We start from the raw sequence: 21,148 nt of genomic DNA, 5'->3' as shown, positions 1-21,148 counted from the left end.
AAAGGCGCGGTCTGACCTGCGCCTCGGGGGGCGTGTGGGTACCGCAACTGCCTGCAGCGCACCGGGCGCGCGGGCACACCCCGTCCCGCGGGGACCGCTCCCGGCACAGGGCACGGCACGGCGCGCCCCGCCCACGCAGAGCCACGGAGCGACGCGGGGTGGGCGGCGCAGGGCAGGCCGGGAGTCGCGCCGCACGCCGGGAGCTGTAGTCGCCGCCGTCCCGCTCCTGGCGGAAGGTGGGGGCGGGCTCGAGCGGCTCCATTTTGCGCCCATCCGAGGGGCTCTCGGCCTGCTTGGCGCCGACGGTACCGGGGCCGCCCGGGAGCCGCCGCTCGCGCTCTCCCCGTCTTCTCCCGCTGCCGTCCGTCGGGGCGGGGCCCGCTCCCCGCCGTCCGGCCCCCGCCGCCGGCCGCGGGCTGAGCGCTCCTCCCGCGGGCCGGGCCCCGTTCCTTCGCGGCGGCGGCTCCATGGTGCCCGCCGCCCCCCCCCGCCCCGCAGCAACAGGCGGGACGAGGAGGAAGCGGCCCCCGGGGGTGCCCACCGCCCCGCCGCCGGCCTGAGCCGCGCCGCCCCACGGGAGCAGCCAGCGGGCTCGGGGCGCCCGCGGGCCGCCGGCGATGGCGAACCAGCTGGTGATCCTCAACGTGTACGACATGGTGAGCGCCCGCGGGCCGGGGCCGCTCGGCGGGCGGGAGGGGGCTCTGGGGGCAGCGCGGGGCCGGGAACTTTCCCTTTCTCCTTCCCTCCCTCCGACCCGCGCGGGGCTCTGTGCGGGGGTGACGCGTCGCTTCTGCTCGGCAGCGAAAGTTTGGCGTGCGGCTGGGGCGCGGGGCCCGACTGCGGGGTCCGCGGTCCGCAGAGGGGCTCTTCCCCTCCTCCCTCTCCCTGCTGTAGCCGCAGGAGGAGCAAAGCGGGAATTTGCGCGAGGAGTTCGTCCTCGTCCTTCAGAGGGTCCCCGCTCCGCGCGGGTGCTGGCTGCGGGTAAGCGCTGTCTTCGGAATGGTAAAAGTTTCCGGGCGCTGTGTCGGTGTTTTTGAACTGCTCTGGCATGGCCGAAACTTGGCACGAATGAACGAATTGCCTCATCCCGATCTGCGGTGCCGTGAGCTCACCTTGTCCTCCCGTGTGATGCCCGGCTGACACCTCCAGCAGCTGTTGCGTTGCCCTGCGTGCAGCTGGAAGCCGCTCAGCTGCCATAGTAACAAATGAGGCAGAAGCACCTGTGTGGTGCAGCCACGGGATAAATAATATTAGGGAAATATTATCCCTTAATGCGCTTCAATAGCTGGAAATTAGAACGAGGGCCGCCGGTTGTCCTCTGAGCACCGTTGGGCCTCCGGTTTTGAAGTGAGCTTCTGGCGCTTTAGGAGGGTGGAGGAGCACAGCGTAGGTCTCATCGCTGGCAGAGGAGCGCATCATCTTGCTTGGAAGTATTGTACTCAGGTGCTTGAGTATTTGCTGGCAGTTGATAGGGAGCTGTCTTGCTTGGATTTGATGTTATACGTCTGATTGTTGCCAGTGGTTTCTGTGGTAGGTATCAGACGGAAAGAAAACGGCGTCCCTGTCAAAAGGATTCCCTCCCACTTCCTATGACTGGGTTGTGTTGCCAGTGAACACGACCTGTTACATCTGCGTCGGGTTTCCTTCTGTGTGGAGCACAGGGGGTCAGTGGGGATGGGAGCAGTGTGTTTGCTGTGACCTGCTGAGAGGCACAGGAGCGGGGCCTTGCTCGCCTGGCTGAGCACACACACGGGGCCTGTGAGGTGTGGTCGGTGTGTGTGTTATGGTAGACCCAAGTGGGAAGGATGCGATATGCCAGACTTCTTTGGACTGCAACTGAAAAATGTGCGTGGGAGAAGCTTTTGTAGTCTTAAAAGAGCTGGTTTGGTGTGCATTAGTTATAAATACTTGTATGGAGAAAGAAGCAGGACTTCGGTTTCAAGGCTGTTACGCAAGCAATTACCTGTGAAATCAAGGCATGGCGTGCCTCTGCCACGGGAGGTGCAGCAACCTGGGCTGTGAGAGCCATCCTGGGAAGGCTGCAAGGAGCCACGGGCAGCAGCAGGAGGACTGTGCTTTCCCTTGGGATGTGCCAGGGCTCGGTAGCTGTGTCTCTGTGTCAAGGAGAAGGAGAGTTTGTAGGCCCACCACCTGTGGAAAGAGCTCATTCTCCAAAAGAAGCAGGCCAGCAAAGCTCTTTGTGGGTGTTTGGTCACATTGGGTGCTCGTTGTGTGCTGGTCTGTAGCTGTGGTATCTGCTGAAGCTGTACATCACCACAAATTGTGCATAGCTCGAGGTGAGACCTCTTACTGGGGTGTTTGTTCATCCCACCTCAGCAATGGCTGTTTTATAATCTCACCTGAGTTATTTGACTGCTAAAGAAGCAGAGTTCTCTTAAACGGGAAAGAAAAGCTGAGGTTCCCATGGTATCTGACTGACGGACACCATCAGCGTGCAGCCTTGAACTCTCTCAAAATGATGGCTCAGTCCATTTTATTCTTGCTTGAAGCAGGCGCCTCAGTGAAGCCTGCTTGGTGGGCAGTGTTAGTGTTACCACTCGGAGAGCCCGCTGAAAGCAGTGGCACGGAGGGGGGAAGTGCAGCTGTTTTGGGGTTGTGTTTGTTCCTCAGGTGCCTCCATTTATGTACCGAGGTACTCACGGGTTTACTTTTGGCTTCTGACGTTTCACAATTGTGGTTTGGACCGAGTTGGTTTGCTTTGTAGCATATACACCTCTCTTTTCCTTATCGCTCGATAAGGAGAAGACCTGGGGTAAAACCAAAGGGTGAGCCGTGTGTTGCAGTTCAAAGTTTATTCACTTGTATGGTAACTTTACAGAGGGAAAGAAGCTTAAGGACATGTTTATGTGCAGTAGCTCGCGCCTTCAGAAGTGCTTTCTGATCATTAAAAGGGCCATGTGAAGACCAATAGACTGTGCTTGGAGCTGGAGTACTTCGTATCTTCATTATCACGTATCTTCATTATCACAACCCGCTGTCTCCGTAGCAGTACAGGTGTTTTGTGCCCGAAGTAGCATCCTATTTTCCCACGTCAAACAAGGCGTTAACGATCTGAACTATTAGCATAAATGAGAGCCCTGAAGACTGTAATGAGGATGCCGTGGAAGCAGTGGGTTTAGTGTCTCTGTCATTGCAGTGACATGACTTTATTATGCACGTAGAAATGCGCTTCCCTAATATTTTTGTTTTGATGGTTGCATTAAACATGAGTCCCTGTTGCACAAAGCAACTTGCTGCAAAGTATTGAGGATGTGGGGCTGTGCTCTTAGACATCCTTCTACAGTAAAATTCAGATCAGACTAAACGAAGGGAGTCTGTTCTGTGCAATGGAAGCGTGAGTGTAGCTCCTGAGATCAGTTTGGGTTTCCAGAACGTAGAGCATATCACTGGAGCAGCCAGCTACGTGTATGTCATTTCATCTGTTATGATCTTTATTTTGTAAGCTGTGTGTGATCTTTGCAGCTGTGGCCAAACTCAGTGTACTTTAAGCTGTGTTTGTTCTGCGTTCTTTTCTTCACCGAGATAAGGCATTTTGTTCAGTGGGAGAATGCGACCGACCTTCCAAAAACTGATTCAGATCAAGTAATAATTAGATGTAATTACTGTTCCTAGGGGGAAAGTAATTCTGCCTTGCTGAAATTCTTTTGTCTTCAGTTCACCTACTCTGTTCTTACTGGAAATACAAAGTGAAGTGCTTTTGGCACTCCTTTCAAGCTGCTGACGTGTATTTAATCTGCTGCCACTGCTCGGTTTCTGTAGCCAGGTAAGTTGCATCCATGTACTTCAGTGCTACCAGCAGTGAGGAACGCTCACCCGAGTAACACGGGACACGCTGAACAGTGCATTGCAGCAGCTCTCCATCCCATCCACCTGCCCCTGTACTGCTCCACAAGGCAGCTCTGTGACGGCCTTTTGTTGTGCCCCCACACCTTGCATCGGGTTTCACAAGGTTGTAGGAGCAGAGTTGTTTTTTCCTGCCCGGTAACAAGCTAGTTTTATCACTTGCAGCACTTATGGGATATTGTGTAACTTGTGTCCCCTTGTCAGACAGCAGATCTGACATGTGTGTGATCGTGCATTATTTGGAACTCGGAGGCCAGACCCAGAATTTTCTGCCAAAATGGGTGTCCTGGTGAGGATCAGAGCTCTGAGAACCCTGTCCAGATCTGTTTGAGGTTACGTAGATCAGGACAACCATTCTCATTAGGCAAGCACACTTTTTGCCTGTGTTGACAAACTTTATGTTGAATATTCCTATGGTATTGATTGTAAGTATAAATACAAAGCTATTTTGAAATGATGGAGTGGACGAGTGTAGAAAATGAGCTTCAGAGGTAGGTTTACGTTCAAGAAGCTCTTGAATTGTTCTGGTTTTAATTTCACTTCAGTGAACAGAATCTATTTTTTACCCATGTGGTTGGGGTGGGTTTAACTTCCACCTTGACTTCTCTGTTCTGTTTCTCTACACCGAGTAGATGTAGCCCTGTATATTTCTGGATGTACTTAATCTGAGAAGTTGGGTTAGATGCAAATGGACCAGCAGCGCTTGCTCTTTTCTAGGGAGAGAGAAGGAAACAATTTGTTAGGCCCTAAAGAGGTTCAGGTGATGGTGTAGTACAGTCATCCACGTCCCGCTAGCTAATGGAGTGACTGATTAACAGAGCCAGCCATCAAGGCCACCTGTAAAGTTCAGTCTTAAGCAAAATGTATCCACAGATCTCAATGACCCTTGGCCTTAAATACGTGCAAGGAGCAAAATCTGTCTGCTGCAGACTCCTGTTGACAAGAATTCCCCTAGCTGGCATATCTGAAGAAGAGCTCATCAAGTCCTTGGTGTCTTACTATGCAGATAATTATCATGTCCCGTGCCTGCCGGCACAACTGTGATGTTTGCTGACTGCTAGCAGCTGAATTGAGGGCTGGATTTGGTGGTGCTTAGAATAAGGGTGACTCTAAAAGCCAAATACACCCATTTCTGATGCCAGAAACATGGTAACATTTGGCCTGAACTGCTCTTTCTGCCATTTAACTTTGATTTTCGTGAGCGGTGTCTCACTGCAAAGCGTAGTGGATCATTCTTGTTGGGGAAAAAAATGGCTTTCAGAAATGTTCACTAAATGCCAGGTCAATAAAACGTCTGTCATTATGCACTAACTCCAGCTAGCACACTTGACAGTGTGACGCCTGTCCCCTCTTACATTTTTATCCTCAGTTATGCTGTTTTCATAGTGACTTTGTATCAGAAAGCACGTTATGTCACCAGTTGGTGTGAATAAGGTAGCTTTTGTCCTTTCCTTCCCATCAGCTGAATCAATACCTTGCTGAAGGTGCTCCCCCTGTCCATGTCCCCACTGAGCCGCCTCCTTGTCAGCCTGATCTGCTGCGTGTGCTGGGAGTGGATGATGTGGGAGGGAGGATCCCACTGCTGGAGAAACAGACAGGATAATGACTGCTGGGTTCTGCTGAGAGGCTTCTCTTCCCAGTCTATTTCTGTCCTAAGGACCCACCTGAGAGTTTTTATTTTTCTTTAGCCTTTCTTGGAGATTGTTCTTCAAATTGCTCCTCGGAGACTGATATTATGAAAGTGGTGATGTAGCCAAGGAAAGACATTCATTTTGAGGGCTTCCTTTTTCCGAACTCCGTGTGTCTTTATGGTGCTGAGGGTGATTGTGAGCTGATAGGCACTCACCGCTGCTGCTTTTGAAAAAGAAAACAGAAAGCACTGAGGAAAGGGTTTTCTCTCTTCTTTTTTTTTTCCCCTTCTCAGGAGGTGGGTGGCAATAGTACTGAAACACAGCTATGTTTCTTATCATAGAAGTGATCAGCAGTGATAGATTGGAAACATATACTGGAGGTACGCAAAGGACATCTGATAAACAGAGTCAGATATATCAGGAGCCAAGTAAGAGTTCAGGCTGTTGTATGCTGTAACAATCAGAAAGATCAGTGTGATGGAATGGTGATACCAGAGGTGTGATGACAAAGGGACTAGTGCAGTAGAAAGGTGATACAAAGGAAAAAGAGCTCACCCATCTCTGAAGATGTAGGCTTGAAAGGGAAACTCCAAAGCGAGGCATCTCCAACCAGAGATCCTTCCCCAGTGGCAGTCAGCCCTGAAATGAGGTCTAAGAGAGGTGCAGCCAGGCTCCACCCCTTCCGGTCACATAGCTGAATTGCCTTCACCTGTGCTCCCAGGGCTGACTGGGTCCTTTCCCCAGGGACTCAATCAGTGGTTTAGGCCGTGACTCAGCAGTTCCCATACATATGGTGACCAGCAATTCAAAGGCAAAATATAAGCTAATTTAATTCCATCTTAAATATCTTCTGAGTGTGTTGTGATCATCTGGTCATAAGCAAAAGTGTGGTCATTACATAAATAACAGCTGGGGTCCGTGTGTAATAGCTCTACAATTTGATGTTCTTTCAAGGAAAAAAAAGGTTTGCTCTTGCAGTATCATTGCAGTTGATTCAAGTATGTACTCTGTTAGTGGAAAACTTTAAAGTTCTGACTTGGGCAAGATTAAAAATAATAAAAAAGTGTATTTCTTCCAAGTATGGGTTCCTTGGCTGGCAGGCGATGACTAGCAGCACTAAGACGTGGAGTAAAACCTAATGGAATTACCTGACCATGTATGGTTAACAGCACGCGCTGTTCCCGTTAAAGAAAAGGTTGTGCAGTTTTATTTGGTTGACTTTCATGCTCTTGATACGGAGGGACGACTATTTGTCAGTCTGCTATCTGAAGACGAATCTGTCTTGGAAGCTAACGGAGTGTTTTTTGTTCTTCTTTCCTTTTAGTATTGGATGAATGAGTATACTTCTTCCCTTGGAATTGGAGTATTCCATTCGGGTATAGAGGTGTATGGCCGAGGTACGTACATAACTTGCTCTTTGTTCTAGCTGTGTTACTGAAACAAACAAATTATGTCAGGTAGTGAGAGAAGTCTGGTTCCTGAAACCTGCTTATCAGTGTCCTTTCCAAGTTCTCTCCTCTGCCTCTGGAAAAAAAAAAGAATGTGTGGGTGTCAGTAATTTGGAATCATCCTGCATTCTTGTGTAAAGCTGTATGTGCAACTACATAAGAGCATACAGCCTCTTCCCCTAGAAATACCAATATTTATCTCAGGTTTTGAAACACCTGCTGTATGCTTTCATATAAATACAATGAGATCATTTCATCCGTATTCTGCCGGCACTTGTGCAAGGAGTTAATTTTTAACTGTAGAGACTAGAGTTTATTTAAAAGGTAGATCGTGCCTGCTGTTTATTTAAAAAAGATAGACCTCAAATAAGTAGAGCGGCACAGTCTGAATTTGCTAAGTGGGTTGTACTGTGGGATGCGGCTTCCTGAGCTGTTTTGGGCCTCTTTCAGTTCCTGCTGCTGCCAAAAGGGGCGTTTCTGAGTGTGTTGTAGCACAGGCTTGGGTCTGAGGTCTTCACACCCTGCAGAAAAACCAGGCTGCGAGGTGCAGGTGTTACTATAAGTAGTCTGTTTAAAAGTAAATAAGCCTCCTTAAGTTTTTTTTTTTTCTTACTGGGATGTGTTTGGAGGTGAGCAGGAGCAGCAAAGGTGGTGGCATGTGATCCAAAGGCAATGCCGTGCCAAGCATCTTACGCTGGAGGTGTTTCAGTGGCTGGAGCAGTAACGTTGCCATCGGGTTTGCAATGGTGAATTGATGAAATACAATGCTTCTTGTTAAAAACTTGTTAGAATGTCATTCAATCCAAACCAGAAAGACCTGATTTGTAGTAGTGTTGTGCCTGAATCCGGGTTCTTGGGTGGTGCCAGATACACGTGCCTCCCTTCCTGTTCAGCTCATGACAGCTTTCTTTCTCAGGTTAGAGATCATTCCCTTGCTGGAACAGTGACTTGCATTTTTCAAAGTACCTCACACTTTATCTATTTACCTGTTGTAAAAAAAAAATGATCCACAAAACTGCATGCTAGACTTGGATGGTTTAGTGCACGTTTTTAGGAAGGGAAGTGTGAAGTCATGCTTAAAGCTTTTTATTATACCCTGGGAGTGGCACACTGTGTTACCTTACAGACACAGAAGGAAGTTGAAGCACACTGTGATACCTCCATGAATTCTAAGGCCTTAACACCAGCAGATGTCATGCACTGACTTCAGATCCATGCATGGGTTTATTTTTCTGTTGGAGAAGAGGTTGGGATGGTTAACTGTTGCTTAGCAAGAGATTCAGAAACACATTCAGCTAATACTAGTTGCCACACATACAGTTGTAGCACACCATCAGACCTTTGAGGATGCAATACTTTGAATCTCTACTCTAAAAATATGTAAGTGGATTTTTGGAGATCAAGACATGTAAAACACATTGGTAGAATTTACAACTTAACTTCTAAATCTTCACTTCTACAATGAAAACAATTACGTACTTATTAATTAAGCCTGCATGCTGATATAGGAAGTTTCTTGTCAGTTTTTGCTCAGGTTGACTACTAATCAGCAAAACGATTCATTGCCAGCTCCTTGCTTTTGTTGCCCATGTGTAAATGTGGCGTCTGATTTGTAGCTTCAGATCCTCGTCAAGTTCTCATTGACTGGAAGATCCCTGGAATTGATCCACCAGTCAGCGAGGTCTGTTGTTCTTGCTGTCACTTGATTTCATTCTTGTTAAATCTGAGCTTTCATTTTCAGAATTTGCCTATGGTGGTCATCCATACCCTTTTTCTGGAATATTTGAAATTTCTCCAGGAAATGCTTCCGAGCTAGGAGAGACATTTAAATTTAAGTAAGTAAAATATTTCCTTCTTTGTTTTTGAGAAAATATGTGAAACAGGCAGTTTGATGCGTGGATAGATATGTAAAAGGGTGCTTCAGAATTTCTGGCTGAGAAAATAGTGTCGTCTTTGTTTTGAAAAATAAATGGACTACAGGTGTACGGTCAGCAAGGAAGGAATCTCATATAAGATGGAAGTAGTGCTGTAAAATGGAATAGAAAAAAGTCTGTCCTGCTGGGTGGGCAGAAAGATCTTACCACCCACAAAGGGGTAATTTTTGAGCAACGTAAAAACAGTTACCCACCTATTTCATGGAAGCCTGATCATCCTAATCTCTGTTCCTTTTTCTAGAGAGGCTGTGGTTCTAGGCAGCACTGACTTCATGGAAGATGATATAGAAAAAATAGTAGAAGAGCTTGGAAAAGAATTCAAAGGAAATGCTTATCACCTAATGCACAAAAACTGCAATCACTTTTCTTCAGCTTTATCTGAGGTAAACAAACATTAGGGTCTACAGAAAGGTGTGTCCCAGGTGGCTACAGTGTCATTTCCTTCCTGTCCTTTGGGTTGTTTGTCTGTAACCTTGGCTAAATATTATCATTTCTTCAGATACTTTGAGTGCTCGCGCGCATGCCCGTGTGTGTGTTCTTGGGACAAAAATGCAAGCCTGTGCTGCCAAAAATGCTGAATGTTGTTACATGCAGCTTGTGTTCCAGAAGGTGGTATTCCTAATTGAGAGACCCGGTAAAGCAAATATTAACAGGGTTCCAAAATCCCTACAGACGCTTCAGAGACAACTGTGAAAGACAGAATCAGATGTAATTTCCATTGCACAGAGCCCTTGCACTGAAAGTACTTGCTAAAGAATAACAGAGGCATTGAAGTTTCATAGATGATGGTTAGCTTCTGTTTGAGGGGCTTATGTCAGGTTGTCCCTCTGCCAGTGCCTGTGTCCTGGTTATGTAGATACCTCTGTGGTCATGCAGAATATCTGACTGTGGAATTGAATGGGCTTTGCATTTCCCTCTCACCCTTACCTTAACCTTGCCAGTTTGCCAGCACAAGCGAACGCCTGATCACATACGTGCTTGTACAGACACAGGAGAAACAAACACTCAGGAACAGGCAACCCAGGACAACGAAGGGAAAGACAGTTGTGTTTTTACTAGTAGTTGCTAACCTGTACTCGTCAGAATTTATTCTAATGCTCACCAAAGTCTTCCAAACAAGGACTGGCTGTGTTTTCCATGACAGACTTCCTTAAAAACTCAGCTGCTCTTTATTCAGAATATTTAGTCTTGACAAAGCACAGGCTATGCAGTGAGTATGCTGTCACGTCTGATTTCCAGTGGTGCTGGAACATTTTGAGATGATGATTCACATGCAGTGCTAGTAGGAATAAGTCAGGTGACATACTGACGAAGCTGCAGTTAGCATGAAATCTGTCCGGTATAGCCAGGCTGCATGCTCATGTTGTTTCTGTTTTAACTCATCCTATTTAGAGTTCAAGCTGGCTAAAAACTAGGGATATAATTTCAGGTAAAGTGCTCTTCAGTTACAAGAGAATTATGCTCTTCTTAGCTGTGATTTTCTCCAGATGTGCACTGAAATAAGTAATACCAGAAGTGAACATGGATGCAGTTAAATAAAGTAGGTCACTTCTTCAGTAGTGTCAACAAAAACGTTTAATGACTGATGAACAGTAAAAATGACCATTTAATGCAACTTTGTGTTCTTTGAGGAGTTGAAAACAGCTTTGCATTGTATAGCCACTCTTGTTCTAGTGAACTTACAGTGTGCGTGCTGTAAGGTACTGATGTCTTGTCCAAAGTCATCAGAGGCCATCACAGTGAATCACAGAATCCTTAGAGCTGGAAGAGACTTTGAGGGCCTTAGTCCAACACCCCTGCAATGAACAGGGGCACCACAGCTAGATCAGGTTGCCCAGGGCCTGATCCAGCCTTGTCTTGAGAGTCCCCAGGGATGAGGGGACATCTACCCTCTCTGAGCTTGAAGCCATACAAATATCCCCAGTTGCATGCATAGTTCCACATAACTGTAGCACTGCCACTGTCTTTTTGACTGCTTCATTTCTGGGTGTTTTTGTAATAGTGAGCGCTCTCCTTCAGCTGCTGCTTCTGAGGAATTATTTGTGAACATGAAATCTACCTTAACTCATTTGTTTGCCTTTTAAAGAAATTATTCACAAAGTGAGGTGGTCGGGCTCATCAGAACTCTAACAATAACAATGATTATTTTTTTAAATAAAAAAAATGGAGTATATCGACATGTCAAACTTCAGTGGGACTCTGCTTTTATTGATGGTGGAAGTTGTCTCCCTGCGGCTAACTTGAGTGCTGCTTGATTGGTGTTTGTGACACAGAGATAGTCAGAGTGCAGCAGCTTTAGCTGATTCTTTACAGTAATAAACATCCGTTACTGTTCGGTCCAGAATATGAGTTAATTCTTTCTTTTCCCCTTTTCTTCTAGATTCTGTGCGGAAAGGAGATTCCACGATGGGTGAATCGCCTTGCCTACTTCAGCTCTTGTATACCATTTCTCCAGAGCTGTCTGCCGAAGGAATGGCTGACTCCTGCAGCCCTCCAGTCCAGTGTCAGCCAGGAGCTACAGGATGAGCTGGAGGAAGCTGAGGATGCAGCAGCATCTGCTTCCTTGGCAAGCTCAGCATCTGGGTCTAGAACTGGACGCCACACCAAATTATAAGTCCTCCTCCAGAGTACTAAATGGTTTGAAATACTTCAGTTTAATCTCTCCAGCAATTGACTTTCTGACAGAACGTGAGAGCTGACTCCAGAACATTGTTTTTATATGCAAAAATGGCTCTCATCAGCCCCTGTTTCAGCTCAGGATTATTTAAGTAGCGAAAAGAATTGCTGAGAGAAAAGGGAAGGATTTTGTGTGAAGCCACCCTTTTCATTTTCACCCGTTTGCTAGACCTGAGTTAACATCTTGTATAAAGTAGAACTTAAATTATTTGTTTACAGTATTGTGTACTGCTGTTTACAAGTCCTGTAAGGACTCCTGCCACCATGGAAGAAGAGAGAACGTGAGTTTTACTGGTGTAACTCCAAGGCAGTGGTATGATGCCCTGGCTATGAACTCTCCCCTTTGTTTTCAAGATTTAAGGCAGGTGCAACTTAAATTTCTGAGAAATGCTAGAAACTGCTGAACGCTGTCCATGTGAACAGGGTACCGTGCGCTCCAAGTGGCTGATGTAAACAGGTAGATTCCAGGATGTAGGGAGACTGAATTTTGTGTAAGATCTTTTTATTGAAGTATGACCTCTACATTCATGAAGCTGAGGATTTTTGCACATATGAAGGGAAATTTCTATCTCGTTACGCTGCCCATTGTTCCCTAACGTTTTGTTTTTTTTTAATTCAGCCCCATGCAGTTTGCAGAGTATCTTCTGTCCATATTTACAGTCTACTTCAACCGGGATTTAGATATGTGATTATCGCCTCTTAAAAGCATCAACAATTTTTTTGCTGTTTGCATTACTTGATTTAAAACTTGTATATACAAAGTTAGCACTTGTATATTTTTTCTTTTAATTTTATTATTTCATGTAGTTTGAATAGCATAATACAAGCCATTGATGGTTGGGGAACGGCCTTGCTTCCTGCTGCTGATTTTTGCTTCATTTAAGTTTGTAAACATTATTGGGTTTTGTTGTTAGTTTTTTTTTTTTACCTATATATTACCACCCAGTTGTGCGTATCTGCACAAATGAGAGAGAAATCTTAATTTATTTTCCCACAGTTTCTATCTGTGGCATTAACTTTCTTGTCAGATGTAATGAAGAAGAACCTGAAAATTGCTTATGCACCTGCGTGTTTACACAGCAGAACCCGCTAATCTGCACACGTAATTATGTCTGAAGGTAAGAGATGCTATTTTCTAAAACACAGAAGTATGTTTGCTGGTAGATTATAATTAGAACTAAATTATAATTAGTGATCAGAATATATAATGGAATGCCTTATTCTTGTTCACTTACCAAGAGAATTAATGGTTCTTCCAGTCATTAGTGTGAATTAGTGAGGTTCTGTTGTGCGCATATGGATACAGTAGCACAAATATGAGGGAGGTGAGCTTGTGTGTGTTGTAAGACTTGCTGCCTTAAACTGTAACTGAACAACATCTGTAAACTGATGAGCTCTCCAAGAAGTGTGCGTTACTAGAAGCATAAATGACTTTTACAAGCTTTAGTTTTGATCTGTTGCTCAGTTTAATTATTTCTACAAGTGAAATACTGACTCCACCGTTTCTGTTGTTCACAAGGGGAAAAAAGATCCTCCTAGGAGGCAAGAATGCTTAATGCTGTGTATTCTCCAGGCCATGGGTAGTCAGTGCCATGAACCCTTCAGGAAGGTGCCGCAGGTTATGTTCTAGTAAGAATTTGCATGATGGCCAACTCGATTAATGTTTGAAAAGAGCGAGAAGTTTTTCTTCTGGCAGTTGGGCTGAATCCTTTGGAAGACAGTCTTGAAGCTTTCACTCATCTTCTGTGATGCATCGTAGTGACAGAAAGATAAGCTAATATTCAATATTGGGGAAAAATCAAGAGCCATTCTTTTTTCAGAAGAGTGGGATAGTTGTAGAAGTCTTGTTATCTGTGCTTTGGTACATGTTTTAATAATCTCTTCTCCCAAGTGGGAAATGCTTAAGACTGACAAGTCTACCACAATATTTCTTTGGTCTCCAGAAGCTGGACATACTGACTCGTTTTTTGTTTTTCCACTTGAATCTCTGAATTTGAGGTGGGTTTTTTTGCTTTATTTTTTCCTGTTGTGAAAATGAACATGGTGGTCTCCAGTCAACTCTCAAGCATTACAGAATGAAATATTGCACTACTCACAGCTAAGGTGACAGACCGTAGGTGGGTCGTTTCGTCTCTCCTGTGCAGCTGTAGTAGTAATGTGACTCTCTTGGCCAAGGCAGGTCCTTTATTTCAGCTCAGGGTTGAGGCCACTGATCTAGCAATGTACTGTAGCTCTTCCTAGGTTTTAGGAAAAATAAATAGAATAAATTTTCATTGCTACCTAACTCTTCTGTACCAAAACCAGCTTTTTAGGCTTCTAAGATATCCAGAGCTCTAGGTCACAAATCTCTACACCTTCATTAACGCAACTACAGTATGTACAATGCAAGAAAGTGACAGATCACAGCACAGTTTTTATTTAGAAGTAAAACTAAGAATATTTTTTATAAAGCAGACTGGAAAGTTTGTAACAATTGTTCATTTTATCGGTAGCTGTACAGATGAAAATACTGTCTTACACTCCACTTTTTGTTTAAGTGCATCCATTTGTAAGTCCTGTGAGGAAACTGACACCTGAACCCTGAAGGCTGTTGGGTATTGCATCAAAGCAAGTGGTACTGTAACTTCAATCGTGTGCTGTGAACTTGGCCTCCGCTGGATGCCCGCAAGAAGTCACCCTGCCAGCGGTTACTCCAATTTGTTAGCAATAGAGCAAGTTACCTTTCACCAGCATTACTGCCAAGCAGGGATTATTTTAGTCTACTACTGACTACACTGTGCTAGAACTAGAACACTCCAAAATGCTGTGAGAAAGCTGGACACCTGTGGACTCTTTTCCATCAAAACGGGTAGAAAAATAATTTGCTACTTCAGGGTTCTGCTCTGTTTACTTTCTCATTCTTGTTTAGTTTTCTGTAAGGTAGTCCTTTTGATATGTCGTGTATTCCTTAACTCTGTCATTTTATTTAAATGCCATTTTCTGTTCAGCAAGCCAAAAAAATCCAATGTACTGTCAGTGTGCACCAGAAACTTCAGAGTGGCTTGGTAAAAATATACTTGCATTACTTCTAAAATTTGCAATGCAATTCTGATCACTATTGATACATGGTAATTTTCACTGTTGGAAGTTGGTTACAAGCTGAATAAAATCACTGATGCATTTTGTTTTGTAAACTTGTATTCAAGTTTACTGTACTACATAGTATTTGTATAAAATTCAAAGAATTTTGACTTTTGTTACCTGTACATGGCAACAAGTTGTCTGGCATCTTAAATCCATCTGTTTATTAAAAGTACTTTTATAAAAAAGACAGTTGGCTGCATTTTCCTTATTCTTTTATATATATATATATATATCTATCTTTCAAATAATAAGATATTATATCTTCTTTCCAATGATGCCTTACATGAAAGGCGGGTAGTCTTGCTATAGATACTTAAGCTGTATAAGGCTGTATTCTGACTTGGGCTGTTTGGTTTGTTTGAAGCATAATTAAAAGCTGTTAGCTTTTAATAGGCTACTTTCTGAAAGTTTTCATACTCTGCATGCCAACCACAGACCTGTGGGTATGCAGCCACTTGGAGTACACTTGGGTTATGCTGCAGGTACTACATGCCATGTGGATGTGCTCTGAAGCCCAGATGTGAGGTCTTGGCTTTGCAGCAGACTAAACAAGCACTAGGTAATGCCCCAGAGGGCTCACCTGCTAGCAACAGATCACCGACAGCCAGCAAGAAACCTGGGCTCTGTGTTTAGCCATGCTTTGTGAGCTAGGTCTGGCATCTCCATGTATGCTGCTGTAGAGGAGTTGCTGGAGAAGCTGCTGAAGGGTACTATTACTAATAATGTAAATACAAAGATGTTTTGCCTGTAGATTTTCCACTCTACAAGATTTCATCTTTGTCATCTCTTAAAAGCAGAAATTTTGAACACGTAGATGAATGAGAAGCTGTTTTATGCTGTTGTTCCAGAAAAACACACCTGCGGCCAAGAATGCTTACCCACTTTAAAAAGGCATTCCATACCCAAAAGGTAAATATAGGGTAAATGGTGTGTTGGGTACCTCCCTGCTGAGCTGGGGCATGGGCAAGGCGTTATCAGGCTACAGCTAAACATGGTCAGCCCCCACTGGGGAGGGTCAGGAGGGGGAGACTGTTCCCAGTAAGTGCTTTGCTCCAGTGTCATGGTGAATGCGGGTAACGCTGCTTCCCTCCTGTTTCCCAGATCTGAATGGTCCTTAGTGTTTGCTCAAGCAAAACTAGGCTTTCCTCCCAGAGTAAGAATAAAGCCCAATTAAAACCACCTAATGACAACACAAATCATCTTGAACAGAAAATGACTTGCATTTCCTGCCTGGGATTCTGAAGCTTGTGGGTTTTGTTCTGCTTTTCCCATTCCTAATTTGCCTGTGGGAAACGTTGCCTCCTCCCAGCTTCACGAGCACAAGCACACAATAGCTTGTTGTTCTTTGCCTGGAAGGAGCTGCTAAGTGTTTAAATAGCTGCAGTTGAGTTTGTTTTTCTTCTTCTATACTTCAACTCACTCATTACTGTAAAAGTAGCATCCTGAAAGTGAAAAAATTCCAATGCTCTTGAAAGTCCTCTCTTTCTCCCCCCAAAAAGAGCTTGCTTAAATTTCTTATACCAGCCCTAGCTCAACATGTGGTCAAGTGTTAGCTTCCAACAAATTAATTCACGCGTTAAGCAGTATGATTTGAGTAGCAAGGGCTAGCAGGAGCTGATGACAATGTAGCCAGCTCAAATGTAAAAGTAACTGATATTTGTATGTTGAAGAAACATAAAAAAAGCACAGTAGAGACAATGAATGAGAACCAGGAGGAAACAGGTACTCACTGTCATGCAATGGAAAGTGCAGCAATGATAGCAGAGTAGCAAAGTCCTAAGCTGCAGTGAGGACTGCTCAAATGCAAGAGCCATGGGCACATAAATAAAGGAAAGACCATGCTTACCTTTGGAATTCCTCAGGTACACAGGGATCTCCAGCAAGATATCCTTGCCTCCACTGCCAGCCCTTAAATGAGGTCTGGGAAGGGGCGGATCCTGGCTCCACCCCTTCCAGTCACTCAGATGCATTTCTTGCACCTGAGCTCCCCTCGCTTGGCACTGCCTTCCTACCAGGTGCTCAATTACTGTTTCAGGCCATGACTGAGCATTTCTCCTACACCCACTTACTGTTACATAGGTATGATTTAGGACTTTGTAGTAAGTGGAAATGAAAGTTCATATGGTGCTTAGCAAAATTCAACTCAACAATAAAGCACTGCCAAAATCTGTTCCTGAAATGCAAATTGGTGCATACCATTTGTAATGGCTGCAAAGTTGTTCTATTATCTTGTTTCATTGTCCTTCTAGCTTTATGCCAGTACCAAACCAGACACTGGTCTAACAAAATTCTGTGCCAGCAACTGTATTTTTGGTTTCTCTGTTCTGGATGGCATTGTAAGATAAGACGACTCATAAAAGAGGAGACTGATTTCTGTGTGCAGATGTGTGTGTTTCTTCCAGTTCTTCTCTTTAAGCTGCTCTGCTCTTCAACAGCATTATGGCTTCCACACATAGTAAGAGGTTTAAAAGCAGGATGCCAGATGGCTTTGGTGGGCCTCTCATCTCTGCACTCTTCTGAGAAGTCTCACTTGGTTGCACTGTAGGTCAGGGTAGCTTTTGTTGTCTGCTCTAAAAATGCTGAAGTAGCCATGACAAACCAACCAGGGACAGTAAAAGGATGACTCACTGGATTTCAGCTGCCACAATCCAGCAGTTTTGGAGCTGGCTTTTGAAAGTGGCAGTGCCCTGGGCTAGCCCATCCACAAGGACATCTTGTGCTGCTCCAGGCAGCCCACCATCCACCTCCTCTCCTGTGTGTGGTGAGGCCTTTCTTGGTTTCCATGGGAACAAGCTGCTGCGTGATACTGTTACAAAAAACATCCCATAATACTAAAACTCACAGAAGTGCTTTGCTCCACGGAAAGGAATTTTTCCATGCATTTTCCTGCCCACAGTGTAACAACGCCTTCACAAACATCACAGGTGCTTGAGCCAAACCCCAGAAACAAGTGTGGCACTGCCAGTCCCAGGCAGGGCTGAGTAAGAGGAGGAGGAAGCAGAGCCAGGGCACTTCCAGGTTCTGAGAGCTCCTGGCAGGTACGGGTCAGGTCAGTATAAATGGTAGCACTGCTGCCGCTGCTCAACTTGAAACCCGTTGTTGGCACTACGGATGCTGGGAAAGAGCCCATGAAGATACAGAGGTGTTTCCAAGAGAGAAATGTCAGGGCTCTGTTTAGGTAGCATGGCTGGAGCTGGGGCTCATAACTGGTGGTGGGCTTCCCAGCCCTGCCACAGCAGCAGCAGCTGTAGCCATGAGAACTGTGCTCTCCACGCAGCGCTGGCACCTGCAGGCAATCACTTCAGTGGAAGAACAACCTTCTTAATGGGTGATAATAAGGCAAATGAGAGGGAACATCTGGAAACAGAAGTTAGCAGGGTGATGTTCATTTTCAGTGTGAGTTCTGATCAATTTTGCCAAAGTCGCTCCAATATTTTACAAAAATGCAGTGAAGAACACAGAAACACTGAAGGCAGCCAAGTGAAGCACAAAGCATTTCTGTTCATCATATTTGCAAATAGTACAGCTGATCATGGCAATAATAAGTGCTCGTTACTGAGAAGTTCCCATGTTCCCCGGTGCAGAGAAAGCCACGTAATCTTGTAAATGAACATTTTTCTCCATTTCTTCTGTGAAATTCACTTAGAACAATTATAATGGATTAGTCCTGACCTCATTTGTGGGGAGACTCCCATAGCAAAGCTCTACGCAACTTGAGGAGATAAAGCTAGAAATCCTGGGAGTGCGATCCCTGCTCTGCTGTAGGATGTTTTCATCTCCTTGTGCATTGTTAAAGCACTGCCATGCAAGCCTCAGCAAAAGGAGAATACATATAGAGTGTATAAGCCACCAATTAAACATACAGAGCTGTAGCTTGGTTCTTCGGATTCAAGCTGATGGACAGTTAGGGCATGATTCAGTTGCCTAAATTCAATTGCACTGGGTCCCACTTGGTTTAGCTACCCAAACATAAGGTACTTTTCCAGCTGATTTGCTATTGCCAAGGAAGCAAAGAAAATCACATATATGTGAAAGGAACTTGTCTGGCAAGGATAAGATTTGCAGGATTGAGCAAGTTCCCTGTCACGTAGCTCTTCAAGGGTGTCCACCTGAGTTTTGCTCACATCAGAGGAAAAAAGAGCAGGAGACAGATCTGCTTACAAAATATTCTTCATTTGGTCTTAAAAGGCAGTTCAGAGAGTTGTGCTGCCAAACTTTATGTCAAAGTTACCCATCTGCTCGACTAAAGTTGATGTAATCTGTTTAGATTTCAGCAAAGCTCCTGATGCGCTTTCTCAAGGCAATCCTGGATGTACAGACTTTAAGTCTCAGATTTATTTGGAGCACAATAGGTGTCTCTTTGCAATTGTATCTATAATAGGCATAATTTTATGTTCTAACAAGACGTGGTAAAAGAACACTCCCTAAGAAGAATGGCAGCCATTATGCCATCATGTTTAAGTCAAATTGTGAAACAGTTCCCAAATCCTCACCAGTTTATTTATTAGATCTTCTCCAGAAAATGTGGAGCTGTTGGGCATTTGGAGGAGCAGTACTTAAGCATTTTATTTACATGTCAATAACCATCAGCTCCTTGGTTGTTAGGGGTGTTCCCAACATCAGCATCACGTGTCGGCATGCTTGCAAGTGAATATGACTTTGAGAATAACTCACCAGATCCAAAGCTAAAGCAGGTAATGGATGAACTCCTGCAGATTATAGCTGAGAAAGCCCTACATTTTGACGCTGTCGTTATCCACAAATATGCTGCAACTTTTTTCCATTCATTTCACATTCACGTGCGATTTTACTTTATAAAGAAAGACACATGGACTGATTTTAGCTCATGTTTAAAGGCAAACTGTTCAGAATTTCCAAGGTTATGTAAACGCTTTTTAAAACAGAATTGTTCATAATCAGTATAGCTCACCTTCTGGAAAGTTCCTGGAATCCATTGTAACATATATTCCTGAATATCTCCCAAAACAACGAGCTCTCCAGAGCCCTATAGCCTACCCATAGCTTCAGATCGATTAAGGTTATTAATATGGGTTGTTTGGGGGAGGGGGGGGAAGATGTTAGCATACAGACACTGTGAGTTTTGATAAATGCTAAAATACCATACAATCAGTACACAACAGCATCATTAAATAAATCCTCTTTTCTTGTCCAGAAGGATAAGAAACTGTTATGTGGCTTCTATGTCAGCAAGAGGTTAACGTACTTAAATGGCACTACATACTTGGGAAAGATAGGTCTGAAAGGGATTCCAAGAAGCAATTCTGCACAGATTTCTGTCCTAATGCAAAATCATTTATTCCAGCAGTTTGTCTCTACTGTCCTCGGGACCTCATGTGAGGGATACTGCTGCTCCATCCACAGGGAAATGCTTCCTATTGCCTTTGTCATCAATCTGTCCTCAGCAGGAGGCTTGGAAACTAACAGATTCCTCATCCTCATCCCCATCTGTGCTCATTAGGAACCACATGTGAATAAATCAGTTAAAAATCTCTCAATCTGGAGAGCTCCTTAGACACAAAAAAAGCCATTGCCCCTTTGGTAATATCCAGAAGGGGAACAGCAGTTTTTTTCCTCTTGCACTTTGCCTAGTTGCTCTCACAGGATAGGAAATCTTCTGATCTCCATTGTGAACAGCTGAGGAACTGAGAAACAAAGAAGTTGTAGCCATGTGCCCAGAGTTATCTTGGAAGCAGAGATTAGATAAAAACCTCGCACAAATCCTATTTGCCTCCAGCATCCTCCTTGCATAACTACGCTTTCAAGCCATCTCTATAAATGAATGCCTCCATAAAATACTGATGTGAAAGAAAAATTATATTTCATGTATTTAACTTTTAGTACCAATATTTGTAATCCTATTGATGCAGCCTGATCCAGCTAACATGACTGACCAGAGTAAATCATACCTTCAGGAAAGATGTGTTCTGGACAGTCAGGTACCTTACCTCTGCACTATCTTCTCTCACAGGGAGCTGCTGTTGGTTGCTCTGTTGGTCTTTCCTACATCTTGCTAGCAGACATTAGCCACGTTGCCAGTGTTCCCTAAGGCCTCTGAATTACGGGTGTTTTCTGTTCCCTGCAAAACCTGTGCAAAGGAAACAAGAAAATTCCCCCACTGTGCTGGAATCAGGAGGAACATTTTCTTTACCGGCAGTGTGCACAACTCCCCATCGCTCGGCAGGCAGGCAGGCAGGGCCCTGGGGATGGCACTCATGTCCTGAATGCTCCCTTCTCCTGCACCAGCGATGGTCATCAGCACGAGATGAATGAGTGGGAAGGGGAACAGGATTAAATGTCAGTATCTTGTCAAGTGCATGCACAAGGTGGAATCCAGCCTGTGAAAAGCAAAGATGAAAATTTAATAGAAAGCTCTGTGACACCTAATCACTCTGTCTTCCCTGGGACAAAGGATTCAGCTGTCCTTGTGCTTTCCTTTGTGACTCTACCTTCT

General features: G+C 44.6%; 1 protein-coding gene and 1 long non-coding RNA gene across 18 annotated transcripts in view; one reads left to right on the top strand and one right to left on the bottom strand.

Annotated features, from left to right (window-relative positions):
* Nucleotides 1–207: 207 nt before the first annotated feature.
* Nucleotides 208–14,865, top strand: DESI2 (desumoylating isopeptidase 2). Of its 3 annotated transcripts, none has more exons than NM_001008460.3 (5): nucleotides 208–656; nucleotides 6,820–6,892; nucleotides 8,685–8,778; nucleotides 9,119–9,260; nucleotides 11,258–14,865. In NM_001008460.3, the coding sequence occupies exons 1-5, from the start codon at nucleotides 618–620 to the stop codon at nucleotides 11,489–11,491; spliced, it is 582 nt and encodes a 193-aa protein (NP_001008460.1). In that variant the 5' UTR covers nucleotides 208–617; the 3' UTR covers nucleotides 11,492–14,865. The 3 variants fall into 3 exon arrangements, with proteins under 3 accessions (NP_001008460.1, XP_046794787.1, XP_040553028.1); XM_046938831.1 differs by having other exon boundaries at nucleotides 554–981; nucleotides 11,258–14,863; XM_040697094.2 differs by lacking the exon at nucleotides 208–656 and adding an exon at nucleotides 3,245–6,690 and having other exon boundaries at nucleotides 11,258–14,863.
* LOC121110493 overlaps nucleotides 13,649–21,148 on the bottom strand; it is a 16,425-nt gene continuing 8,925 nt past the window's right edge. For 7 of the 15 annotated variants that reach the window (XR_006938729.1, XR_005858991.2, XR_005858993.2 and 4 more), the window contains one exon: nucleotides 13,649–20,782. This is a non-coding gene — a long non-coding RNA (uncharacterized LOC121110493). Of the gene's footprint in view, nucleotides 21,033–21,148 lie in introns of all 15 variants that reach the window. The other 8 variants (XR_006938722.1, XR_006938725.1, XR_006938728.1 and 5 more) reach the window with 4 other exon arrangements.

This window comes from Gallus gallus, chromosome 3 (assembly GCF_016699485.2).
Source record: "Gallus gallus isolate bGalGal1 chromosome 3, bGalGal1.mat.broiler.GRCg7b, whole genome shotgun sequence".
NCBI lineage: Eukaryota > Metazoa > Chordata > Aves > Galliformes > Phasianidae > Gallus > Gallus gallus.
Note: the sequence above shows the minus strand (reverse complement) of the source record. Positions and strands in the feature narration are given on the sequence as shown.

Bases quoted from the DNA above. Each gene is read 5' to 3' on its own strand.
- DESI2 (XM_040697094.2), top strand. From the start codon at position 6,634: ATGGAATTACCTGACCATGTATGGTTAACAGCACGCGCTGTTCCCGTT. The intron at 6,691-6,819 runs GTTGTGCAGTTT...CTTTCCTTTTAG, and splicing joins CTGTTCCCGTTAAAGAAAAG to TATTGGATGAATGAGTATAC. The intron at 6,893-8,684 runs GTACGTACATAA...TTTCATTTTCAG, and splicing joins TATAGAGGTGTATGGCCGAG to AATTTGCCTATGGTGGTCAT.